General features: G+C 33.3%; 1 protein-coding gene across 2 annotated transcripts in view; it reads right to left on the bottom strand.

Moving 5' to 3' along the window:
- LOC130449794 (semaphorin-1A) overlaps nt 1-22,792 on the bottom strand; it is a 294,931-nt gene that overhangs the window by 75,607 nt on the left and 196,532 nt on the right. For both annotated transcript variants that reach the window (XM_056787799.1, XM_056787798.1), the window contains exon 3: nt 19,665-19,764. In XM_056787799.1, coding sequence (XP_056643777.1) covers nt 19,665-19,764 — 100 coding nt within the window. The remainder of the gene's footprint in view (nt 1-19,664; nt 19,765-22,792) is intronic.

Below are 22,792 nucleotides of genomic sequence, written 5' to 3'. Positions count from 1 at the left end.
GCGTCAATAGACAAATCAGGCTCGTCACGAACATTTTCTACGTTTTCGAACGTTTTAGAAGACCTCGAACCGCAGGATTCTGGTTTTTCCAGGAAGGATTCGGTCTGTTTAAACTCCTCGAAGCATTTTCCAATCAATCGAGCATGTGGCGCATTCAGTTGAAGAGAATTTTGATCGCTGGATCATCTAGTTTACGGAATCAAGTCTCCAACAAAATCCCGAAGCTTCAATCCTTGCACCAACTCAATTTTGGAGGTGTGAAACCCCAAATTTTGGTATAAAAATGCGTCAATAGACAAATCAGGCTCGTCACGAACATTTTCTACGTTTTCGAACGTTTTAGAAGACCTCGAACCGCAGGATTCTGGTTTTTCCAGGAAGGATTCGGTCTGTTTAAACTCCTCGAAGCATTTTCCAATCAATCGAGCATGTGGCGCATTCAGTTGAAGAGAATTTTGATCGCTGGATCATCTAGTTTAAGAAATCAAGCCTCCAACAAAATCCCGAAGCTTCAATCCTTGCACCAACTCAATTTTGGAGGTTTGAAACCCCAAATTTTGGTATAAAAATGCGTCAATAGACAAATCAGGCTCGTCACGAACATTGTCTACGTTTTCGAACGTTTTAGAAGACCTCGAACCGCAGGATTCTGGTTTTTCCAGGAAGGATTCGGTCTGTTTAAACTCCTCGAAGCATTTTCCAATCAATCGAGCATGTGGCGCATTCAGTTGAAGAGAATTTTGATCGCTGGATCATCTAGTTTAAGAAATCAAGCCTCCAACAAAATCCCGAAGCTTCAATCCTTGCACCAACTCAATTTTGGAGGTTTGAAACCCCAAATTTTGGTATAAAAATGCGTCAATAGACAAATCAGGCTCGTCACGAACATTGTCTACGTTTTCGAACGTTTTAGAAGACCTCGAACCGCAGGATTCTGGTTTTTCCAGGAAGGATTCGGTCTGTTTAAACTCCTCGAAGCATTTTCCAATCAGTCGAGCATGTGACGCATTCAGTGACGAGAATTTTGATCGCTCGATCATCTAGTTTACGGAATCAAGTCTCCAACAAAATCCCGAAGCTTCAATCCTTGCAACAACTCAATTTTGGAAGTTTGAAACCCCAAATTTTGATGTAAAATGCGTCAATAGACAAATCAGGCTCGTCACGAACATTTTCTACGTTTTCGAACGTTTTAGAAGACCTCGAACCGCAGGATTCTGGTTTTTCCAGGAAGGATTCGGTCTGTTTAAACTCCTCGAAGCATTTTCCAATCAATCGAGCATGTGGCGCATTCAGTTGAAGAGAATTTTGATCGCTGGATCATCTAGTTTAAGAAATCAAGCCTCCAACAAAATCCCGAAGCTTCAATCCTTGCACCAACTCAATTTTGGAGGTTTGAAACCCCAAATTTTGGTATAAAAATGCGTCAATAGACAAATCAGGCTCGTCACGAACATTGTCTACGTTTTCGAACGTTTTAGAAGACCTCGAACCGCAGGATTCTGGTTTTTCCAGGAAGGATTCGGTCTGTTTAAACTCCTCGAAGCATTTTCCAATCAGTCGAGCATGTGACGCATTCAGTGACGAGAATTTTGATCGCTCGATCATCTAGTTTACGGAATCAAGTCTCCAACAAAATCCCGAAGCTTCAATCCTTGCAACAACTCAATTTTGGAAGTTTGAAACCCCAAATTTTGATGTAAAATGCGTCAATAGACAAATCAGGCTCGTCACGAACATTTTCTACGTTTTCGAACGTTTTAGAAGACCTCGAACCGCAGGATTCTGGTTTTTCCAGGAAGGATTCGGTCTGTTTAAACTCCTCGAAGCATTTTCCAATCAATCGAGCATGTGGCGCATTCAGTTGAAGAGAATTTTGATCGCTGGATCATCTAGTTTAAGAAATCAAGCCTCCAACAAAATCCCGAAGCTTCAATCCTTGCACCAACTCAATTTTGGAGGTTTGAAACCCCAAATTTTGGTATAAAAATGCGTCAATAGACAAATCAGGCTCGTCACGAACATTGTCTACGTTTTCGAACGTTTTAGAAGACCTCGAACCGCAGGATTCTGGTTTTTCCAGGAAGGATTCGGTCTGTTTAAACTCCTCGAAGCATTTTCCAATCAGTCGAGCATGTGACGCATTCAGTGACGAGAATTTTGATCGCTCGATCATCTAGTTTACGGAATCAAGTCTCCAACAAAATCCCGAAGCTTCAATCCTTGCAACAACTCAATTTTGGAAGTTTGAAACCCCAAATTTTGATGTAAAATGCGTCAATAGACAAATCAGGCTCGTCACGAACATTTTCGTATACCAAATAACCAATATTATCTAGTTAATTTAAAAAATATGTGGAAAAAATGATCGAACATATTTCAATGTAGTTTTAACTGATTTTACACTCGAGCTACTCCGGATCTGCTCTCGGCGGACAGCGGACTTTATACGCTCCGATGAGCAACAGCTTGATTGGATAAAACCATTGTACTATTGGTTCCACAAACATGACTGGAAGTCTTCTCTTCAATAGACACACTCTACATTTTGATTGGAAAATAAATGATTGCGATTACGAAAAATCGACGTCATTCTAAAGGATTTTCTATCCGATTTCGTACACGTTTTGTTGACTACACAGATTTTCGTATGTATAAACGATTCGAATTGGATTTAAATACGGAGTGTGCTCGAATAAGTTGACTACTACAGTACAGAAAGTTCCTTTCTTCGTTTCAAGAAACTCCGGAGACGTTTTCGTCTTCGTTTTTGTCTGTATCATTTGCGTCATCTTCAACAAACCTTTGAATCGTATTTTCTTCACCAGAACATTTATAATGCAAAAAAATCTTGATATTTTGCGTAATAATCAACCACCTTTTCGATTTAAGGGTTAAATACCTTTTATTACATCTAAATCTAGATGATATACAGTGAAAAAACGAATTGAATGACTTCTAACTGAATGGACGTACACCGAAACAGTTTATAACGTTTTCGATTTCTTTTTTTTATATATATAAATAAAAATATGTAAAAAGGAATCATTCGACTTGTTTGTTTACTCTTTGTCGAATTCTCGACAATTTCCAAATCATATTTTTATTTATATCGCCTTTCTTCTTGCTTATAATATCGAGTTTAACTGGTTCACGAAGTTTTCTGTATTAGATTACTTTCGAAAATTGTTGTATAAAAGTTTCATATTTTATTTTCGAACTTTCTCGCTACCTTAGACTATTCAGGAATTTAATTCTAAAGTTGTCTCCAACTTTACATATCGTCAGTGCTCGTATCACGTGCCTTTTCGCTACGAGTTGTGATAAAAAAAAATTATTTTCATATTGAAAACTCGGCTGCGACACTGACATACCAAATGTCGTCATAAAAAAATGTGGAAAGCTACGTAAGTCGTTTTTTCATTATTTAGATGATTTCATGTTTGCCCACAACCACCATATTTACAATAATTACGTACATTTATTCAACATTCCTCGTATAATACGAAATTTATGGGAATCTAATGGTCGAAATCGTCATAAAAAAACGTGGAAAGCTACGTAAGTCGTTTTTTTATTATTTAGATGATTTCATGTTTGCCCACAACCGCCATATTTACAATAATTACGCATATTTACTCAACATTCCTCGTATAATACGAAATTTATGGGAATCTAATGGTCGAAATCGTCATAAAAAAACGTGGAAAGCTACGTAAGTCGTTTTTCCATTATTTAGATGATTTCATGTTTGCCCACAACCACCATATTTACAATAATTACGCACATTTATTCAACATTCCTCGTACAATACGAAATTTATGGGAATCTAATGGTCGAAATCGTCATAAAAAAACGTGGAAAGCTACGTAAGTCGTTTTTTCATTATTTAGATGATTTCATGTTTGCCCACAACCGCCATATTTACAATAATTACGCATATTTACTCAACATTCCTCGTACAATACGAAATTTATGGGAATCTAATGGTCGAAATCGTCATAAAAAAACGTGGAAAGCTACGTAAGTCGTTTTTCCATTATTTAGATGATTTCATGTTTGCCCACAACCACCATATTTACAATAATTACGCACATTTATTCAACATTCCTCGTACAATACGAAATTTATGGGAATCTAATGGTCGAAATCGTCATAAAAAAACGTGGAAAGCTACGTAAGTCGTTTTTTCATTATTTAGATGATTTCATGTTTGCCCACAACCGCCATATTTACAATAATTACGCATATTTATTCAACATTCCTCGTATAATACGAAATTTATGGGAATCTAATGGTCGAAATCGTCATAAAAAAACGTGGAAAGCTACGTAAGTCGTTTTTCCATTATTTAGATGATTTCATGTTTGCCCACAACCACCATATTTACAATAATTACGTACATTTATTCAACATTCCTCGTACAATACGAAATTTATGGGAATCTAATGGTCGAAATCGTCATAAAAAAACGTGGAAAGCTACGTAAGTCGTTTTTCCATTATTTAGATGATTTCATGTTTGCCCACAACCACCATATTTACAATAATTACGCACATTTATTCAACATTCCTCGTACAATACGAAATTTATGGGAATCTAATGGTCGAAATCGTCATAAAAAAACGTGGAAAGCTACGTAAGTCGTTTTTTCATTATTTAGATGATTTCATGTTTGCCCACAACCGCCATATTTACAATAATTACGCATATTTATTCAACATTCCTCGTATAATACGAAATTTATGGGAATCTAATGGTCGAAATCGTCATAAAAAAACGTGGAAAGCTACGTAAGTCGTTTTTCCATTATTTAGATGATTTCATGTTTGCCCACAACCACCATATTTACAATAATTACGTACATTTATTCAACATTCCTCGTACAATACGAAATTTATGGGAATCTAATGGTCGAAATCGTCATAAAAAAACGTGGAAAGCTACGTAAGTCGTTTTTTTATTATTTAGATGATTTCATGTTTGCCCAGAACCGCCATATTTACAATAATTACGCATATTTACTCAACATTCCTCGTACAATACGAAATTTATGGGAATCTAATGGTCGAAATCGTCATAAAAAAACGTGGAAAGCTACGTAAGTCGTTTTTTCATTATTTAAATGATTTCATGTTTGCCCACAACCGCCATATTTACAATAATTACGCATATTTATTCAACATTCCTCGTATAATACGAAATTTATGGGAGTCTAATGGTCGAAATCGTCATAAAAAAAAACGTGGAAAGCTACGTAAGTCGTTTTTTTCATTATTTAGATGATTTCATGTTTGCCCACAACCGCCATATTTACAATAATTACGCATATTTATTCAACATTCCTCGTATAATACGAAATTTATGGGAATCTAATGGTCGAAATCGTCATAAAAAAAAACGTGGAAAGCTACGTAAGTCGTTTTTTTCATTATTTAGATGATTTCATGTTTGCCCACAACCGCCATATTTACAATAATTACGCATATTTATTCAACATTCCTCGTATAATACGAAATTTATGGGAATCTAATGGTCGAAATCGTCATAAAAAAAAACGTGGAAAGCTACGTAAGTCGTTTTTTCATTATTTAGATGATTTCATGTTTGCCCACAACCGCCATATTTACAATAATTACGCATATTTACTCAACATTCCTCGTATAATACGAAATTTATGGGAATCTAATGGTCGAAAGCGTATTTTAGAATCAAAAAAGAGCTTCCAATCTGTGAAATTATATATAATAACTCAAGTTTCAGCTTTGTAACTACATTTTTCCCCGGTAACTATGGCGCCCATCTTGAGCATTTCTTTCTCATGTCCCTATTTTCGGTTAATATGCGATGTACCGCTTTTTTTGAATGTCTACTGATAATCTAGTATCGATTTGTCGATTTGCTTCAACATTTCTTGAGTTATAACCTCATTCGGTCGATCACCGCGTTGCTAAGTCTCGTCTAAACTTTGCTATCCAATATTTTACATTTGATATCGGAAAAATCTATTGATGGCTACTAAATCTAATCTCGTGATCTTCAAGATTAAAACAAAACTATTTTCAAGTAAAACAAACGCTCGAACAAACTTGTCTCTTTTGATTAAATTTCGATTTATCTCTGATGAGATATCACCTTTTCTGAATTTCAATACGTTGTATAAGAAAGACACTACTTATAAGTTTGAAGTTCAATTCCTCGGGGAGGAATAAGTTGTGATGAAGTTGAAAAGTAGTTTCATGAAATATTAACTTTATAACAGAAGCGACAACTGCTGAAAAATAATCCCATAAAAATATTTTCGACGTTAAAATTAGTAGAAATTTGCTGGAAATCCCTTCGCAATAATCAGTCTCCTCAAACTTTGACCCACCACCCATCCTGGACCTCATCTAAATCATAAATCTTCCGGTTTCCAGATTCTTAGCAACAAACGCCATCTACAGGCTGATCCACGTAGAAAAATCAAAGACACAACTCCTCTTATGGACGCAGACATCATATTTGAAGTGGAGATCAATAATTGGTTTTCTGCAAGCTCTATAGATGCTTTGAAGCAAGCATACAACGTTTTTAGACCAAAAAGAAAATCAAGAAACGTCCTCTCCAATAACTAAGCGGTTTAAAGCACCAGAAGATTGGGGAATGCACGTTCAAGTTAGCGTGGAAAAGAGCTAAAAGATATGAAGTGGCCACCAAGTTATATTTTGGATGAGAATCTTCTTCCCACGACATCTAAGACAGTTAAGAAGTCTGAGGAACTTGTCGAGGTGTCCAGAAGCGACTCAAATACCATCCCAAGATGATATAGGTACATAAAATTCTGCGAGCAAAGACCAAAGACCATTTGGAGTTGTTCAACAAGATTGGTTAATGGGAAAATACTCAATCCAGATCCTAAAACTTCCCATGGAGCAAAATCAGTAAGTTTTTTGGACTGATACGCAGAAACGACGAGGAAAAGCCCTTCACATATTGTTCTAAATGTGATGTTAAGTTGTAAGTAAAATATTTTGAATGTAAGAGTTTTCTAAATAAATTTTCATGCAGTTTCATTTTTACCTCGTATTTATGAAGTAAATATTTTATTCCGTGTATTATAGTGAAAAGTTTTAACTACAAAATACTCTGTAGTACGTTCTGATTGTCGATTCTCACTATCGGATTAACAACTCGAACAGATTTAGTTTTATTTTATTTATAGACCGTAAACCACTAAACAAGCTTTTTCAATTCGTTTTTGAAACCAGTTAACGGGAATTAAATATGATTTACAGATCTACAGTCATGTTTCATCAACTACTTTGTAGATTTATAAGTTTTTTAGTTTAAAAATTGATTTTTACCATCTATTTATCAAAAAAAAAATGATCAGTACGGGATCGGTACGTGAATATCCCGAGCGGCATCGTTATTTGTCCAAATCAAAAGTAAATGATTTACAAAACCGTGTCTACTGCATCCGAAAATTATATTATTATTAACAATTTATATCAATCTGTGAGAAATTATTTCTTAAATCCCGTTACATGCTTCGCTTTGACGTTTTCTGATCACGTGAACTATGCGTGGATATGTTTTGACTTACTAAACTTTACGGATGTACCTCGTATGTAGCAAACTATAATAAACTTCTTAACAAAACACCGTGGAAAATTAATATCGTTCCATACAAGGAACAGGGGATTAATTTACATTTTAATGAGGTTTTAATAAGTTTTTTTTTGGTTTTTTAGTTAAAAAATTGATTTTTACCGTCTATTTATCGAAAAAAAAAAATGATCAGTACGGGATCGGTACGTGAAGATCCCGCGAGCGGCATCGTTATTTGTCCAAATCAAAAGAAAATGATTCACAAAACCGTGTCTACTGAATCCGAAAATTTTGTTATTATTAACAATTTATATTAATTATTAATTAATTAATTAATTATTTCTTAAATCCCGTTACATGCTCCGCTTTGACGTTCTCTGATCACGTGAACTATGCGTGGATATGTTTTGACTTACTAAACTTTACGGATGTACCTCGTATGTAGCAAAGCGTTCAAACTATAATAAACTTCTTAACAAAACACCGTGGAACATTAATATCGTTCAATACAAGGAACAGGGGATTAATTTACATTTTAATGAGGTTTTAATAAGTTTTTTTTTTGGTTTTTTAGTTAAAAAATTGATTTTTACCGTCTATTTATCGAAAAAAAAAAATGATCAGTACGGGATCGGTACGTGAAGATCCCGAGCGGCATCGTTATTTGTCCAAATCAAAAGTAAATGGTTTACAAAACCGTGTCTACTGCATCCGAAAATTATATTATTATTAACAATTTATATCAATCTGTGAGAAATTATTTCTTAAATCCCGTTACATGCTTCGCTTTGACGTTTTCTGATCACGTGAACTATGCGTGGATATGTTTTGACTTACTAAACTTTACGGATGTACCTCGTATGTAGCAAAGCGTTCAAACTATAATAAACTTCTTAACAAAACACCGTGGAAAATTAATATCGTTCCATACAAGGAACAGAAAATTAATTTACATTTTAATGAGGTTTTAATAAGTTTTTTTTTTGGTTTTTTAGTTAAAAAATTGATTTTTACCGTCTATTTATCGAAAAAAAAATGATCAGTACGGGATCGGTACGTGAAGATACCGCGAGCGGCATCGTTATTTGTCCAAATCAAAAGAAAATGATTCACAAAACCGTGTCTACTGAATCCGAAAATTTTGTTATTATTAACAATTTATATTAATTATTAATTAATTAATTAATTATTTCTTAAATCCCGTTACATGCTCCGCTTTGACGTTCTCTGATCACGTGAACTATGCGTGGATATGTTTTGACTTACTAAACTTTACGGATGTACCTCGTATGTAGCAAACTATAATAAACTTCTTAACAAAACACCGTGGAAAATTAATATCGTTCCATACAAGGAACAGGGGATTAATTTACATTTTAATGAGGTTTTAATAAGTTTTTTTTGGTTTTTTAGTTAAAAAATTGATTTTTACTGTCTATTTATCGAAAAAAAAATGATCAGTACGGGATCGGTACGTGAAGATCCCGCGAGCGGCATCGTTATTTGTCCAAATCAAGAGAAAATGATTCACAAAACCGTGTCTACTGAATCCGAAAATTTTGTTATTATTAACAATTTATATTAATTATTAATTAATTATTTCTTAAATCCCGTTACATGCTCCGCTTTGACGTTTTCTGATCACGTGAACTATGCGTGGATATGTTTTGACTTACTAAACTTTACGGATGTACCTCGTATGTAGCAAAGCGTTCAAACTATAATAAACTTCTTAACAAAACACCGTGGAAAATTAATATCGTTCCATACAAGGAACAGAAAATTAATTTACATTTTAATGAGGTTTTAATAAGTTTTTTTTTTGGTTTTTTAGTTAAAAAATTGATTTTTACCGTCTATTTATCGAAAAAAAAAATGATCAGTACGGGATCGGTACGTGAAGATCCCGAGCGGCATCGTTATTTGTCCAAATCAAAAGTAAATGGTTTACAAAACCGTGTCTACTGCATCCGAAAATTATATTATTATTAACAATTTATATCAATCTGTGAGAAATTATTTCTTAAATCCCGTTACATGCTTCGCTTTGACGTTTTCTGATCACGTGAACTATGCGTGGATATGTTTTGACTTACTAAACTTTACGGATGTACCTCGTATGTAGCAAAGCGTTCAAACTATAATAAACTTCTTAACAAAACACCGTGGAAAATTAATATCGTTCCATACAAGGAACAGAAAATTAATTTACATTTTAATGAGGTTTTAATAAGTTTTTTTTTTGGTTTTTTAGTTAAAAAATTGATTTTTACCGTCTATTTATCGAAAAAAAAAAAAATGATCAGTACGGGATCGGTACGTGAATATCCCGAGCGGCATCGTTATTTGTCCAAATCAAAAGTAAATGGTTTACAAAACCGTGTCTACTGCATCCGAAAATTATATTATTATTAACAATTTATATCAATCTGTGAGAAATTATTTCTTAAATCCCGTTACATGCTTCGCTTTGACGTTTTCTGATCACGTGAACTATGCGTGGATATGTTTTGACTTACTAAACTTTACGGATGTACCTCGTATGTAGCAAAGCGTTCAAACTATAATAAACTTCTTAACAAAACACCGTGGAAAATTAATATCGTTCCATACAAGGAACAGAAAATTAATTTACATTTTAATGAGGTTTTAATAAGTTTTTTTTTTGGTTTTTTAGTTAAAAAATTGATTTTTACCGTCTATTTATCGAAAAAAAAAATGATCAGTACGGGATCGGTACGTGAAGATCCCGAGCGGCATCGTTATTTGTCCAAATCAAAAGTAAATGGTTTACAAAACCGTGTCTACTGCATCCGAAAATTATATTATTATTAACAATTTATATCAATCTGTGAGAAATTATTTCTTAAATCCCGTTACATGCTTCGCTTTGACGTTTTCTGATCACGTGAACTATGCGTGGATATGTTTTGACTTACTAAACTTTACGGATGTACCTCGTATGTAGCAAAGCGTTCAAACTATAATAAACTTCTTAACAAAACACCGTGGAAAATTAATATCGTTCCATACAAGGAACAGGAAATTAATTTACATTTTAATGAGGTTTTAATAAGTTTTTTTTTGGTTTTTTAGTTAAAAAATTGATTTTTACCGTCTATTTATCGAAAAAAAAAATGATCAGTACGGGATCGGTACGTGAAGATCCCGCGAGCGGCATCGTTATTTGTCCAAATCAAAAGAAAATGATTCACAAAACCGTGTCTACTGAATCCGAAAATTTTGTTATTATTAACAATTTATATTAATTATTAATTAATTATTTCTTAAATCCCGTTACATGCTCCGCTTTGACGTTTTCTGATCACGTGAACTATGCGTGGATATGTTTTGACTTACTAAACTTTACGGATGTACCTCGTATGTAGCAAAGCGTTCAAACTATAATAAACTTCTTAACAAAACACCGTGGAAAATTAATATCGTTCCATACAAGGAACAGGAAATTAATTTACATTTTAATGAGGTTTTAATAAGTTTTTTTTTGGTTTTTTAGTTAAAAAATTGATTTTTACCGTCTATTTATCGAAAAAAAAAATGATCAGTACGGGATCGGTACGTGAAGATCCCGCGAGCGGCATCGTTATTTGTCCAAATCAAAAGAAAATGATTCACAAAACCGTGTCTACTGAATCCGAAAATTTTGTTATTATTAACAATTTATATTAATTATTAATTAATTATTTCTTAAATCCCGTTACATGCTCCGCTTTGACGTTTTCTGATCACGTGAACTATGCGTGGATATGTTTTGACTTACTAAACTTTACGGATGTACCTCGTATGTAGCAAAGCGTTCAAACTATAATAAACTTCTTAACAAAACACCGTGGAACATTAATATCGTTCAATACAAGGAACAGGGGATTAATTTACATTTTAATGAGGTTTTAATAAGTTTTTTTTTGTGAGTAATTGCCACAATCAAAAAAGAAGTTGAAAACGTCAATACGGAAGTTTCGGGAATATGATATCACGTGATAACGTGCCTCGTCTTTGTAAATAAAAAAAACTTTTCTGTAACATGCAAGATATACCGATATGAACGTAATCAAAAAAGTTAATGGACTGTCATGTTTTTTTTTAACTTTGTTTCTCATTCGTTTTCGAAAGGGATTGGAAAATTGTTTAAAAGATAAAGACGTGAGTTAATGATGCAATTATATAAATAAATAAATGAGTTAACGAATCCAGAAATGTTGTAGGAAATTCACTGGATGATCATCGATTGATATAGAAGACATAGTAACCATTTCAAAGAAACCATTATTTAATATAAACGTAATTAACCTTGCTATTTATCAGGGATTCAAATTAAGTTATATTGAACGATGTGGTTAATATACCCGACCCGTTTCAAAGTTATACGTATATATATACGAGATATAATAGTAATAAATTTACGTTAAACGAGATGTTAATGTTTGAATTTAAACAGTTTACTTTATAATACGAAATATATGACTGTATTATAACTGTCTATCCCCAGGTAACTTAATAAAATACATAATTCACTTCGTTGTATTAATAAATATTATTCTTTCGTATCACTTGGTAGATATTCCGATGTTGCCGTGTGTCAAAATACTTCAAATATTCTAAAAACTGTTCACAAAACATTACGCACGGAATTACGATGTCTGCCATCTTCACCTTGAACAATTTCAATGTCAAACCGACCTACTGATTATAAAATAAGTTTTAATACCAACTATTTATTGAAAATTTATTTAATATAATATATATATATATAACCTATTACGAGATATAAATATGTAAAAAAACAAACGAAATAAAAGAAATAAAATAAAGAAAACATAATTTCTACAATTTACTGTCAGCGCCATCTTCTATTCAATAGACAAAACTCAGTACTACTCTTCCTACACTGCTATTTATAATTCAATTTGCATTAAATTCGCTTACATAAATTCGGATATAATAAAATCCAGTTATTTATTATCAGTTGAAAATAAAACAAACTATTTAATAATCGTAATAACAATAAATTCTCAACATAATAACATTATCGCCATCTGTGTTACAATAGAAAAAACTAAACAAACCTACTTGTAATGGTACCTATATGTTTTAAATGCCTGTTATTAACAATTGACGTAACGTCAATATTGGAATATCATCTGAAGGTCATACATTGAAATGTTTCTTGTCAGCACATCGCTAAGAAATCGTCCGATTCATTAAGAGTATTTAGTACCTTTTGTAAAAAATCGAAAAATTGAAACCTAGTATTCCTACATCCCTTTTATTAAATTAAAATAATAATTTCCTTGCTCCGTTCTTCATTATTCAAACATATAACGTATGAAGGGTGTTTGTGATAAGTTAAAAAAGGCATCAGTAGTTGATTTTATGTTAATCGGCTACATAATCTACAGATTTTTTACTACAGACTTTTGACCGATTTAAGTCCATTTATTTACTCGCGAGTTTACATCGGAAAACATCGATTTGTTTGTTAATAAAAACTATTTTTTAACTATCGAAATATCCCCGTATATTTAATAATATTATATTTGTATAATGAATATGATGAATGTGTTGAAATTCGACGTGGCAATTTAGCGAAAATCTCAATTTAATTATCAAAATAATTCAGTATCTCTATTTACGTGTATACATAAAATTAAAAGGAAATTTCCTGCTTAAATATGCAGAGCGCATATGTTTCCCTAGATACACTAATGTTTAGGGTGGATTAAGAGGTGTTGTGGAATCCGCTATATCTTCATTATATAACATTATACACGGGATTACGATGTCTGCCATCTTCACCTTGAACAATTTCAATGTCAAATCGATCTACTGATTATAAAATAAGTTTTAATGCAACTATTTCTTGGAAATTGAATTGATATCTCAAGTTTCCATAAAAAAGACTATTACGAGATATAAATATGTAAAAAACAAACGAAACAAAAGTAATAAAATAAATAAAAATTATTGCTGCAATTTACCGTTAGCGCCATCTTCTTTTTAATAGACAAAACTCGGTACTGTTTTACTCTATGGTTCCTATTGTTTTTAATTGTTGGTTATATATGTAATTATTTATAATTCAGTTTGCATTCAAAATTAAAAATCTTTTACAAAAGTTTCGATATAATAAAATCTATTTATTGGTTATCAGTTAAATATAAAAGAAAGTATCTAATAATCGTAGTAATAATAGATTTCAAATATAATAACATTGACGCCATCTATGTTACAATAGAAAAAACTAAATAAAACTACTTGTAATGGTACCTATATGTTTCAAATGTGTTTTATTTGACGTCTTTATAATTAATAATGGAGGAAATTTACAATTAAATATGTTAAACATCAAACTATGTTTTAGTAATAGTAGTGGTAGAATATACATGAATGTGGAACTTGAAATAAAAAGACGATAACAGTTTCTGAAATATGTGTACTAATTTATTAAAGCCCAGATTTCGCTGTTTGAATAATACAAAATGAGAACAAAGGCTTCGGATATGTTACACGGCCATTTTGCGAAGGTATTGTGTTACGAAATATAATTAATAATTTACATCGGATTTTATGTTAACTGCGATAACCGTTTATACACCAAATACAATAAAATACAAGCCGGCGGTTATTAAATTTTTATAAAATTTATACAAAACGACCTTCCGCTACGGAATTAGATTATGGAAAAGGATATGGTCCCTTTGAGTATCAAAATTCCGTTGTTGGTCGCCCTCGTGGAAAATTATTATTCTACAAATTCACAATTAATATCAAGGATGAAAAATTGGATACACGGAACCAGCAAAATTAAATATTATTTTAGGTTAATACGAATATCGTTATCCGAATTGAAAAACTCATGAAAGTATGAGTTATGTACGCTATTTTTCCTACGAACACTACATTGGTGTTTAATTCCTTTGAATTCAGTTCAAAATGGCTACCAAACATTAAAAGATGCATGTCTATTATGAAAAAAGTATACAGGGGGCACCGATAAAACTCAGCGATGATAAATTTATAATAGTCTTTCACTCGGATTCGATTTATACATACGAGGGTACTTCGATAAGAAAATTGTGATACATTAAGTTTGAACTTGATTTTTAAAAAGTCAAAAATGCGACATGCAAATATTCGTTTTTCAACTTTATCTTGTTATAGTTCGAAAATAGTCATTAACTGCGGACATCGCCATTTTATTGTTGGAAAATTCGACTACCGAACCGTTTTTTTTTCAATTTTGGAAACAGGGGGCTAAATCTGGCGAATAGGAGGTTCATTATAACGACGGATGTTTTAAATGGTGTATTGTCTTGACGAAACAACATTTTTTCTTAGTCAAATGCGATTGTCTCGTCGATTTTTTCGCTCAAACTTTGATAGTTTTGATCATTTTTCAAGATAATTAATGGAAATTATCCCAAGCGCATTCCAAAAAACCGTCGACATGCCTTCTTTTGTTTTTTGGTCACATTCCATTGGGAGCAAACGCTTCTTTCTCCCTCCTTTTTTCCTCCTTATGAAAATTCTGTCAAAAAACCGACGCCATGACCTTGCTTGCAAATGGAGCGGGCTCCATCTTGTTTGGATCCGGTTTTCCCTTTTCAGATCATTGTTTTGATTGTGTTTTTTGCTTGGAGGGTGAAGTGATGGACCCACGTTCCATCCAAGGTTATGAAATGGAGTTTTATTTTTGTGAAACGTTGCCGAACACTCGATGAAAACATCTACACCACGCGGCGTCCATCTTGTGCACAATTTTTTAGTTATGAGGTCAAGAACTCGTAGATTTATGTCTTTCAATACATTTTCGATTGAAAATTGTTATTATTTCCTATGGGTTATTAAAAAAAGGTTCATAAAACGTTAAATAAATCATCGAGTACAGCTTAATAACTTCTGAACACTGTCACCGACTGAAGTGTAATTACGACAACATTTTTACATAAAAAAGCAGGAAAAGCATTAGCAAGAGGTTTCTTTGGAAACAAAAAGGGACCAGTAATGGATGCATTAACTAACAATAGCTTCGGAAAATTCGGAAGAGAAAAAAAAAACGTCGTCTTAACATTAATAAAAAAAAAAAAAAAATGAAATATAACATTTTCGACACGTTTGTTGATGGTATTTCCAAGAAATAGCAATCGGTCGAAAAGTGGATACTTTAGTTTTGTTAATTTTCATAATTTCATATCATATTCTTCTTCTTTTTATAAATTATTTACCTATTTACACGTATCTGAGTTTCTCGCAAGCCAGGTGTTTACATCCGTCTCCACAGAGTTTTCTTCGCGAACAAATAACCGGAAAATGGAATTTTGAACATTTGGAGACATCGACAATAAGTCCTGGACCCATTGGTGAATATTCTGATCCCAAATTGAGCGAGTTTCTATCCGTTTTCATTGAGTTTGTTTCGCGGTTTCAAATGAGTTTGTTTCGCGGTTTTCATTGACTTTTCTTCGCGAACAAATAACCTGAAAATGGAATTTTGAACATTTGGGGACATCGACAATAAGTCCTGGACCCATTGGTGAATATTCTGATCCCAAATTGAGCGAGTTTCTATCCGTTTTCATTGAGTTTGTTTCGCGGTTTCAAATGAGTTTGTTTCGCGGTTTTCATTGACTTTTCTTCGCGAACAAATAACCGGAAATGGAATTTTGAACATTTGGAGACATCGACAATAAGTCCCGGACCCATTGGTGAATCTTCTGATCCCAAATTGAGCGAGTTTCTATCAGTTTTCATTGAGTTTGTTTCGCGGTTTCAATTGAGTTTGTTTCGCGGTTTCCATTCACTTTTCTTCGCGAACAAATAACCGGAAAATGGAATTTTGAACATTTGGAGACATCGACAATAAGTCCTGGACCCATTGGTGAATATCCTGATCCCAAATTGAGCGAGTTTCTATCCGTTTTCATTGAGTTTGTTTCGCGGTTTCAAATGAGTTTGTTTCGCGGTTTTCATTAACTTTTCTTCGCGAACAAATAACCGGAAAATGGAATTTTGAACATTTGGAGACATCGACAATAAGTCCTGGACCCATTGGTGAATATTCTGATCCCAAATTGAGCGAGTTTCTATCCGTTTTCATTGAGTTTGTTTCGCGGTTTCAATTGAGTTTGTTTCGCGGTTTTCATTGACTTTTCTTCGCGAACAAATAACCTGAAAATGGAATTTTGAACATTTGGGGACATCCACAATAAGTCCTTGACCCATTGGTGAATATTCTGATCCCAAATTGAGCGAGTTTCTATCCGTTTTCATTGAGTTTGTTTCGCGGTTTCAAATGAGTTTGTTTCGCGGTTTTCATTGACTTTTCTTCGCGAACAAATAACCGGAAATGGAATTTTGAACATTTGGAGACATCGACAATAAGTCCTGGACCCATTGGTGAATATTCTGATCCCAAATTGAGCGAGTTTCTATCCGTTTTCATTGAGTTTGTTTCGCGGTTTCAATTGAGTTTGTTTCGCGGTTTCCATTGAGTTTTCTTCGCGAACAAATAACCGGAAAATGGAATTTTGAACATTTGGAGACATCGACAATAAGTCCCGGACCCATTGGTAGATATTCTAATCCCAAATTGAGCGAGTTTCTATCCGTTTTCATTGAGTTTGTTTCGCGGTTTCAATTGAGTTTGTTTCGCGGTTTTCATTGACTTTTCTTCGCGAACAAATAACCGGAAAATGGAATTTTGAACATTTGGAGACATCGACAATAAGTCCTGGACCCATTGGTGAATCTTCTGATCCCAAATTGAGCGAGTTTCTATCCGTTTTCATTGAGTTTGTTTCGCGGTTTCAATTGAGTTTGTTTCGCGGTTTTCATTGACTTTTCTTCGCGAACAAATAACCGGAAAATGGAATTTTGAACATTTGGAGACATCGACAATAAGTCCCGGACCCATTGGTGAATCTTCTGATCCCAAATTGAGCGAGTTTCTATCCGTTTTCATTGAGTTTGTTTCGCGGTTTCAATTGAGTTTGTTTCGCGGTTTCCATTGAGTTTTCTTCGCGAACAAATAACCGGAAAATGGAATTTTGAACATTTGGAGACATCGACAATAAGTCCCGGACCCATTGGTAGATATTCTAATCCCAAATTGAGCGAGTTTCTATCCGTTTTCATTGAGTTTGTTTCGCGGTTTCAATTGAGTTTGTTTCGCGGTTTTCATTGACTTTTCTTCGCGAACAAATAACCGGAAAATGGAATTTTGAACATTTGGAGACATCGACAATAAGTCCCGGACCCATTGGTGAATCTTCTGATCCCAAATTGAGCGAGTTTCTATCCGTTTTCATTGAGTTTGTTTCGCGGTTTCAATTGAGTTTGTTTCGCGGTTTTCATTGACTTTTCTTCGCGAACAAATAACCTGAAAATGGAATTTTGAACATTTGGGGACATCCACAATAAGTCCTTGACCCATTGGTGAATATTCTGATCCCAAATTGAGCGAGTTTCTATCCGTTTTCATTGAGTTTGTTTCGCGGTTTCAAATGAGTTTGTTTCGCGGTTTTCATTGACTTTTCTTCGCGAACAAATAACCGGAAATGGAATTTTGAACATTTGGAGACATCGACAATAAGTCCTGGACCCATTGGTGAATATTCTGATCCCAAATTGAGCGAGTTTCTATCCGTTTTCATTGAGTTTGTTTCGCGGTTTCAATTGAGTTTGTTTCGCGGTTTCCATTGAGTTTTCTTCGCGAACAAATAACCGGAAAATGGAATTTTGAACATTTGGAGACATCGACAATAAGTCCCGGACCCATTGGTAGATATTCTAATCCCAAATTGAGCGAGTTTCTATCCGTTTTCATTGAGTTTGTTTCGCGGTTTCAATTGAGTTTGTTTCGCGGTTTTCATTGACTTTTCTTCGCGAACAAATAACCGGAAAATGGAATTTTGAACATTTGGAGACATCGACAATAAGTCCTGGACCCATTGGTGAATCTTCTGATCCCAAATTGAGCGAGTTTCTATCCGTTTTCATTGAGTTTGTTTCGCGGTTTCAATTGAGTTTGTTTCGCGGTTTCCATTGACTTTTCTTCGCGAACAAATAACCGGAAAATGGAATTTTGAACATTTGGAGACATCGACAATAAGTCCTGGACCCATTGGTGAATATTCTGATCCCAAATTGAGCGAGTTTCTATCCGTTTCCATTGAGTTTGTTTCGCGGTTTCAATTGAGTTTGTTTCGCGGTTTCCATTGACTTTTCTTCGCGAACAAATAACCGGAAAATGGAATTTTGAACATTTGGAGACATCGACAATAAGTCCTGGACCCATTGGTGAATATCCTGATCCCAAATTGAGCGAGTTTCTATCCGTTTTCATTGAGTTTGTTTCGCGGTTTCAATTGAGTTTGTTTCGCGGTTTTCATTGACTTTTCTTCGCGGACAAATAACCGGAAAATGGAATTTTGAACATTTGGAGACATCGACAATAAGTCCTGGACCCATTGGTGAATATTCTGATCCCAAATTGAGCGAGTTTCTATCCGTTTCCATTGAGTTCGTTTCGCGGTTTCAATTGAGTTTGTTTCGCGGTTTTGATTGACTTTTTTCGCGAACAAATAACGTGAAAATGGAATTTTGAACATTTGGGGACATCCACAATAAGTCCTGGACCCATTGGTGGATATTCTGATCCCAAATTGAGCGAGTAATCAGGAATAACAAGACATCTAATTGAACTAAACTTTATAACCTTTTTTCACTAGTTGTTGTAGGACAATTTCGCCTAACCTACAGCACTCCGTTTCAGCCGTTACGGCTTATCCTCATTTAATCGAGATTCCTTTTGGGACGTACCTGGATTTTGGAAGAAATTCAATATTTTCTTCCGGTATTTTTGGTTTTTCCGTCCCATTTTCGATTTCGTTATTTGACGTACTTAACATTCTCATTGTTTCCAACTATTCTTTCAACATAACCTCAAAATTGACCCTGTTAGAATCGAATTTAATCGATATTAATTATAAATTATTTTAGCAAAACCTCTCTCGTTATATCTATTTAATGAAATAAGGTTTAAGGTTTACCTTCCACCGACCAACAACGAATCGCCGTCTCTCATAATTAACCGGAAGTAATCGGTGTGGGTATCGTTGCCTCTGAAACGATGCACGTCATCTTCGGCCCCTGCAAACAAAATATTTCGAAAATTATCATTGAAATTTATCCAATAAAACTAAAACTAATATAATGCCCGAATGGCGCTCGATGTAAAAATGATCGGCATCAAATACAAATTAGAATTTTTTTCGAAAAGTAAGTACTTTTGGAACCGCCCTCGTATATATTCGGTAAACACAATGATAATTATTAATGACTAGTAGGAATATTTTTCGTATTTTCCATTTCCGACTAACGTACATCTTAAATTTCGAATGAAAAATTCAATCTCGTATTTACATCGGCCCGAGCCCGAAAATTTTCAAAAAGATTCTGCCGAGAAACGGACCCACGCGTCGACTTCCTGATAACGTTTTCGCGGAGGAAATTAAAAGCGTAATTCTGTGATACAGCTCCTAAAAATTTGATTACGGAGATTTGGAAGTTGGAAAAAAGAAAATTGCGGATAAAACAGATGCAAATATACAAGGTGTCCATATAAAAAACAAATTTCAGAAATACGAATATTATATACATAGTAGGCGTGGAAAATTTTGTGTCACGTAACAGTGACGTTAATAGTTGAATTTCCTCGGAGGAATGTTGAAATTAGTGGACGGGAAATAATACAAGGTGTCTCAAAATATCGACTTTATATAAAACGATTTTTCAATGGAAAAAAGAAACCAAAATACGAACGGAAAACTATTTTTCTATCGTTTTCTGTTCCACTAGTGATTAATCAGTCCTGGGGAAAATTAAACGAATTCGAAATGTGACTATTAATCATTTTTTTTTCGAAAATAAATTCCTTCATCAATGCACGTACGTGTCATTTTCGTATTTTCTGGATAAGGGAATTTATATATCACCCACTTTTGGAATAAATCTCGTTTTTACGAGTTCTAATATATTTTATCTTTAATCATGTGGTAAAATATTTGCGTCTCGAAAAATATGTTTTTCTTATCTATGGAATGACGTTTCAGAAAATCGCCATCAACGCCATCTTCGTTCCCGATTGTGACTTAAGACGTTAATCAATTCACCATATTGCAGGTAACTGTAATATGTAGAGATGCGTTGCTGTCAAATCAAAAATAACGGTTTTTACGCCATTTTGTATTATTTTTATAAACGTCAGTCGATGTGACAGTTAATTATTATTTTTCGGTTTTGAGGTTATTTAATTTATATATATATATATATATATATATATATATATATATATATATATCGATAGATTTTTATGGATGACGTCTGGAACTATGTCGCTTGCACAACTACGAGGTGTGTGAGAAAAGTAACTAGACTGATAATACTGTGGACGATCTGGCAGTGTTTGAGTTCGTTTTGTAAGTACGTAGGGTGAATTCGTTATTTTTGATGAGGAGGTTGAAAGAAATTGGTCAAAACGTGTTTTACCTTTCGCCATTTTTGTCAAAAAATCATTTTGAAAATTGGTAAAACCAAATTTAATTAGGTTATCAAATAAAATATTTCCGTTTTTGGTTCAAATGGGTTTTAACACTTTATTCATTCCATAATTGATTTTGCTGGATTATTTTGTTTATAAAAAGCACTTTCCAGATATTTTTGTTCAAGAAGTAGCTTTCCTAAAACTTATTCCATGAAAATTTGATAATACTATAAACAATTTTGTCAAAAACTGTTTTTTCAAATTTTCTAGTCCAAAAAAATAACTTTTCCGCATTCAAATTGATCAACTCATCAGTGTTTAAATTTAATTTATACAAAAATTGTTTGTTTTGATTTCAATTACGTCAAAAGATGGTATTCTTGAGTTCGATTCGGTGAAAAATTGACTTTGAATTTTTAATTTCTTTTCGTTCGTTCTTTTCAAAATTTTGTGACGGAAAAATGGATTTTCTAAAAGTAATATCGTCAAAAAATGGTATTCCTACATTTACTTTGATCAAATAATTGATTTTCCAAGCTATTCTTGTCAAAACATGACTTTTCTGTATTTAAACATTAGTTTTCAAGTTGAATTTGCTCTTAAATTGTCAATTTTTATTTCAATTATGTCAAAAGATGGTATTCTTGATTTAAATTCGGTCGAAAATTGCCTTTGAGTTCTTGTAATAGCCAAGAATTCGTACTTCTGAAATTTTTCTGTCCAAAAAGTGAATTTTCTAAAAGTAATATCGTCAAAATATGGTATTCCTATATTTACTTTGATCAAATAATTGCTTTTCCAAACTATTCCTGTCAAAAACTAACTTTTCTCTATTCAAACATTAGTATTCAAGTTGAATTCGGTCTTCAATTGCCAATTTTGATTTCAATTACGTCAAAAGATGGTATTCTCGAGTTCAATTCGGTCAAAAATTGCCTTTGAATTATTGATTCAGTAAAAAATTCGATCTTCTGAAATTTTTCCTACGAAAAAGTGGATTTTCTAGAAGTAATATCGTCAAAAAATGGTATTCCTACATTTACTTTGGTCAAATAATTGATTTTCCAAGCTATTCCTGTCAAAACATGACTATTCTGTATTCAAACATCAGATTTTGAGTTGAATTCGTTCTTAAATTGTCCATTTTGATTTCAGTTACGTCAAAATATGGTATTCTCGAGTTCAATTCGGTCAAAAATTGCCTTTGAATTATAGATTTATCCAAAAATTCGTTTTTCTGAAATTTTTCTGTTCAAAAAGTGAATTTTCTAAAAGTAATACCGTCAAAAAATGGTATTCCTACATTTACTTTGGTCAAATAATTGATTTTCCAAGCTATTCCTGTCAAAACATGACTATTCTGTATTCAAACATCAGATTTTGAGTTGAATTCGTTCTTAAATTGTCCATTTTGATTTCAGTTACGTCAAAATATGGTATTCTTGAGATCAATTCGGTCGAAAATTGTTTTTGATTTATCAATTTAGGCAAAAGTTTGAAAGTTTGTTCTTCTGAGAATGTTCTCAATAAAATGTGAATTTTCTGAAAGAAATATCATTAAAAAATGGTATTCTTACGTATACGTTGATGAAATAATTGTTTTTCTAAGCTATTCCTGTCAAAACGTAACTTTTA

This window comes from Diorhabda sublineata, chromosome 10 (genome assembly GCF_026230105.1).
Source record: "Diorhabda sublineata isolate icDioSubl1.1 chromosome 10, icDioSubl1.1, whole genome shotgun sequence".
Lineage (NCBI taxonomy): Eukaryota > Metazoa > Arthropoda > Insecta > Coleoptera > Chrysomelidae > Diorhabda > Diorhabda sublineata.
The sequence above is the reverse complement of the archived record's forward strand: the minus strand, read 5'-3'. Positions and strand labels throughout refer to the sequence as shown.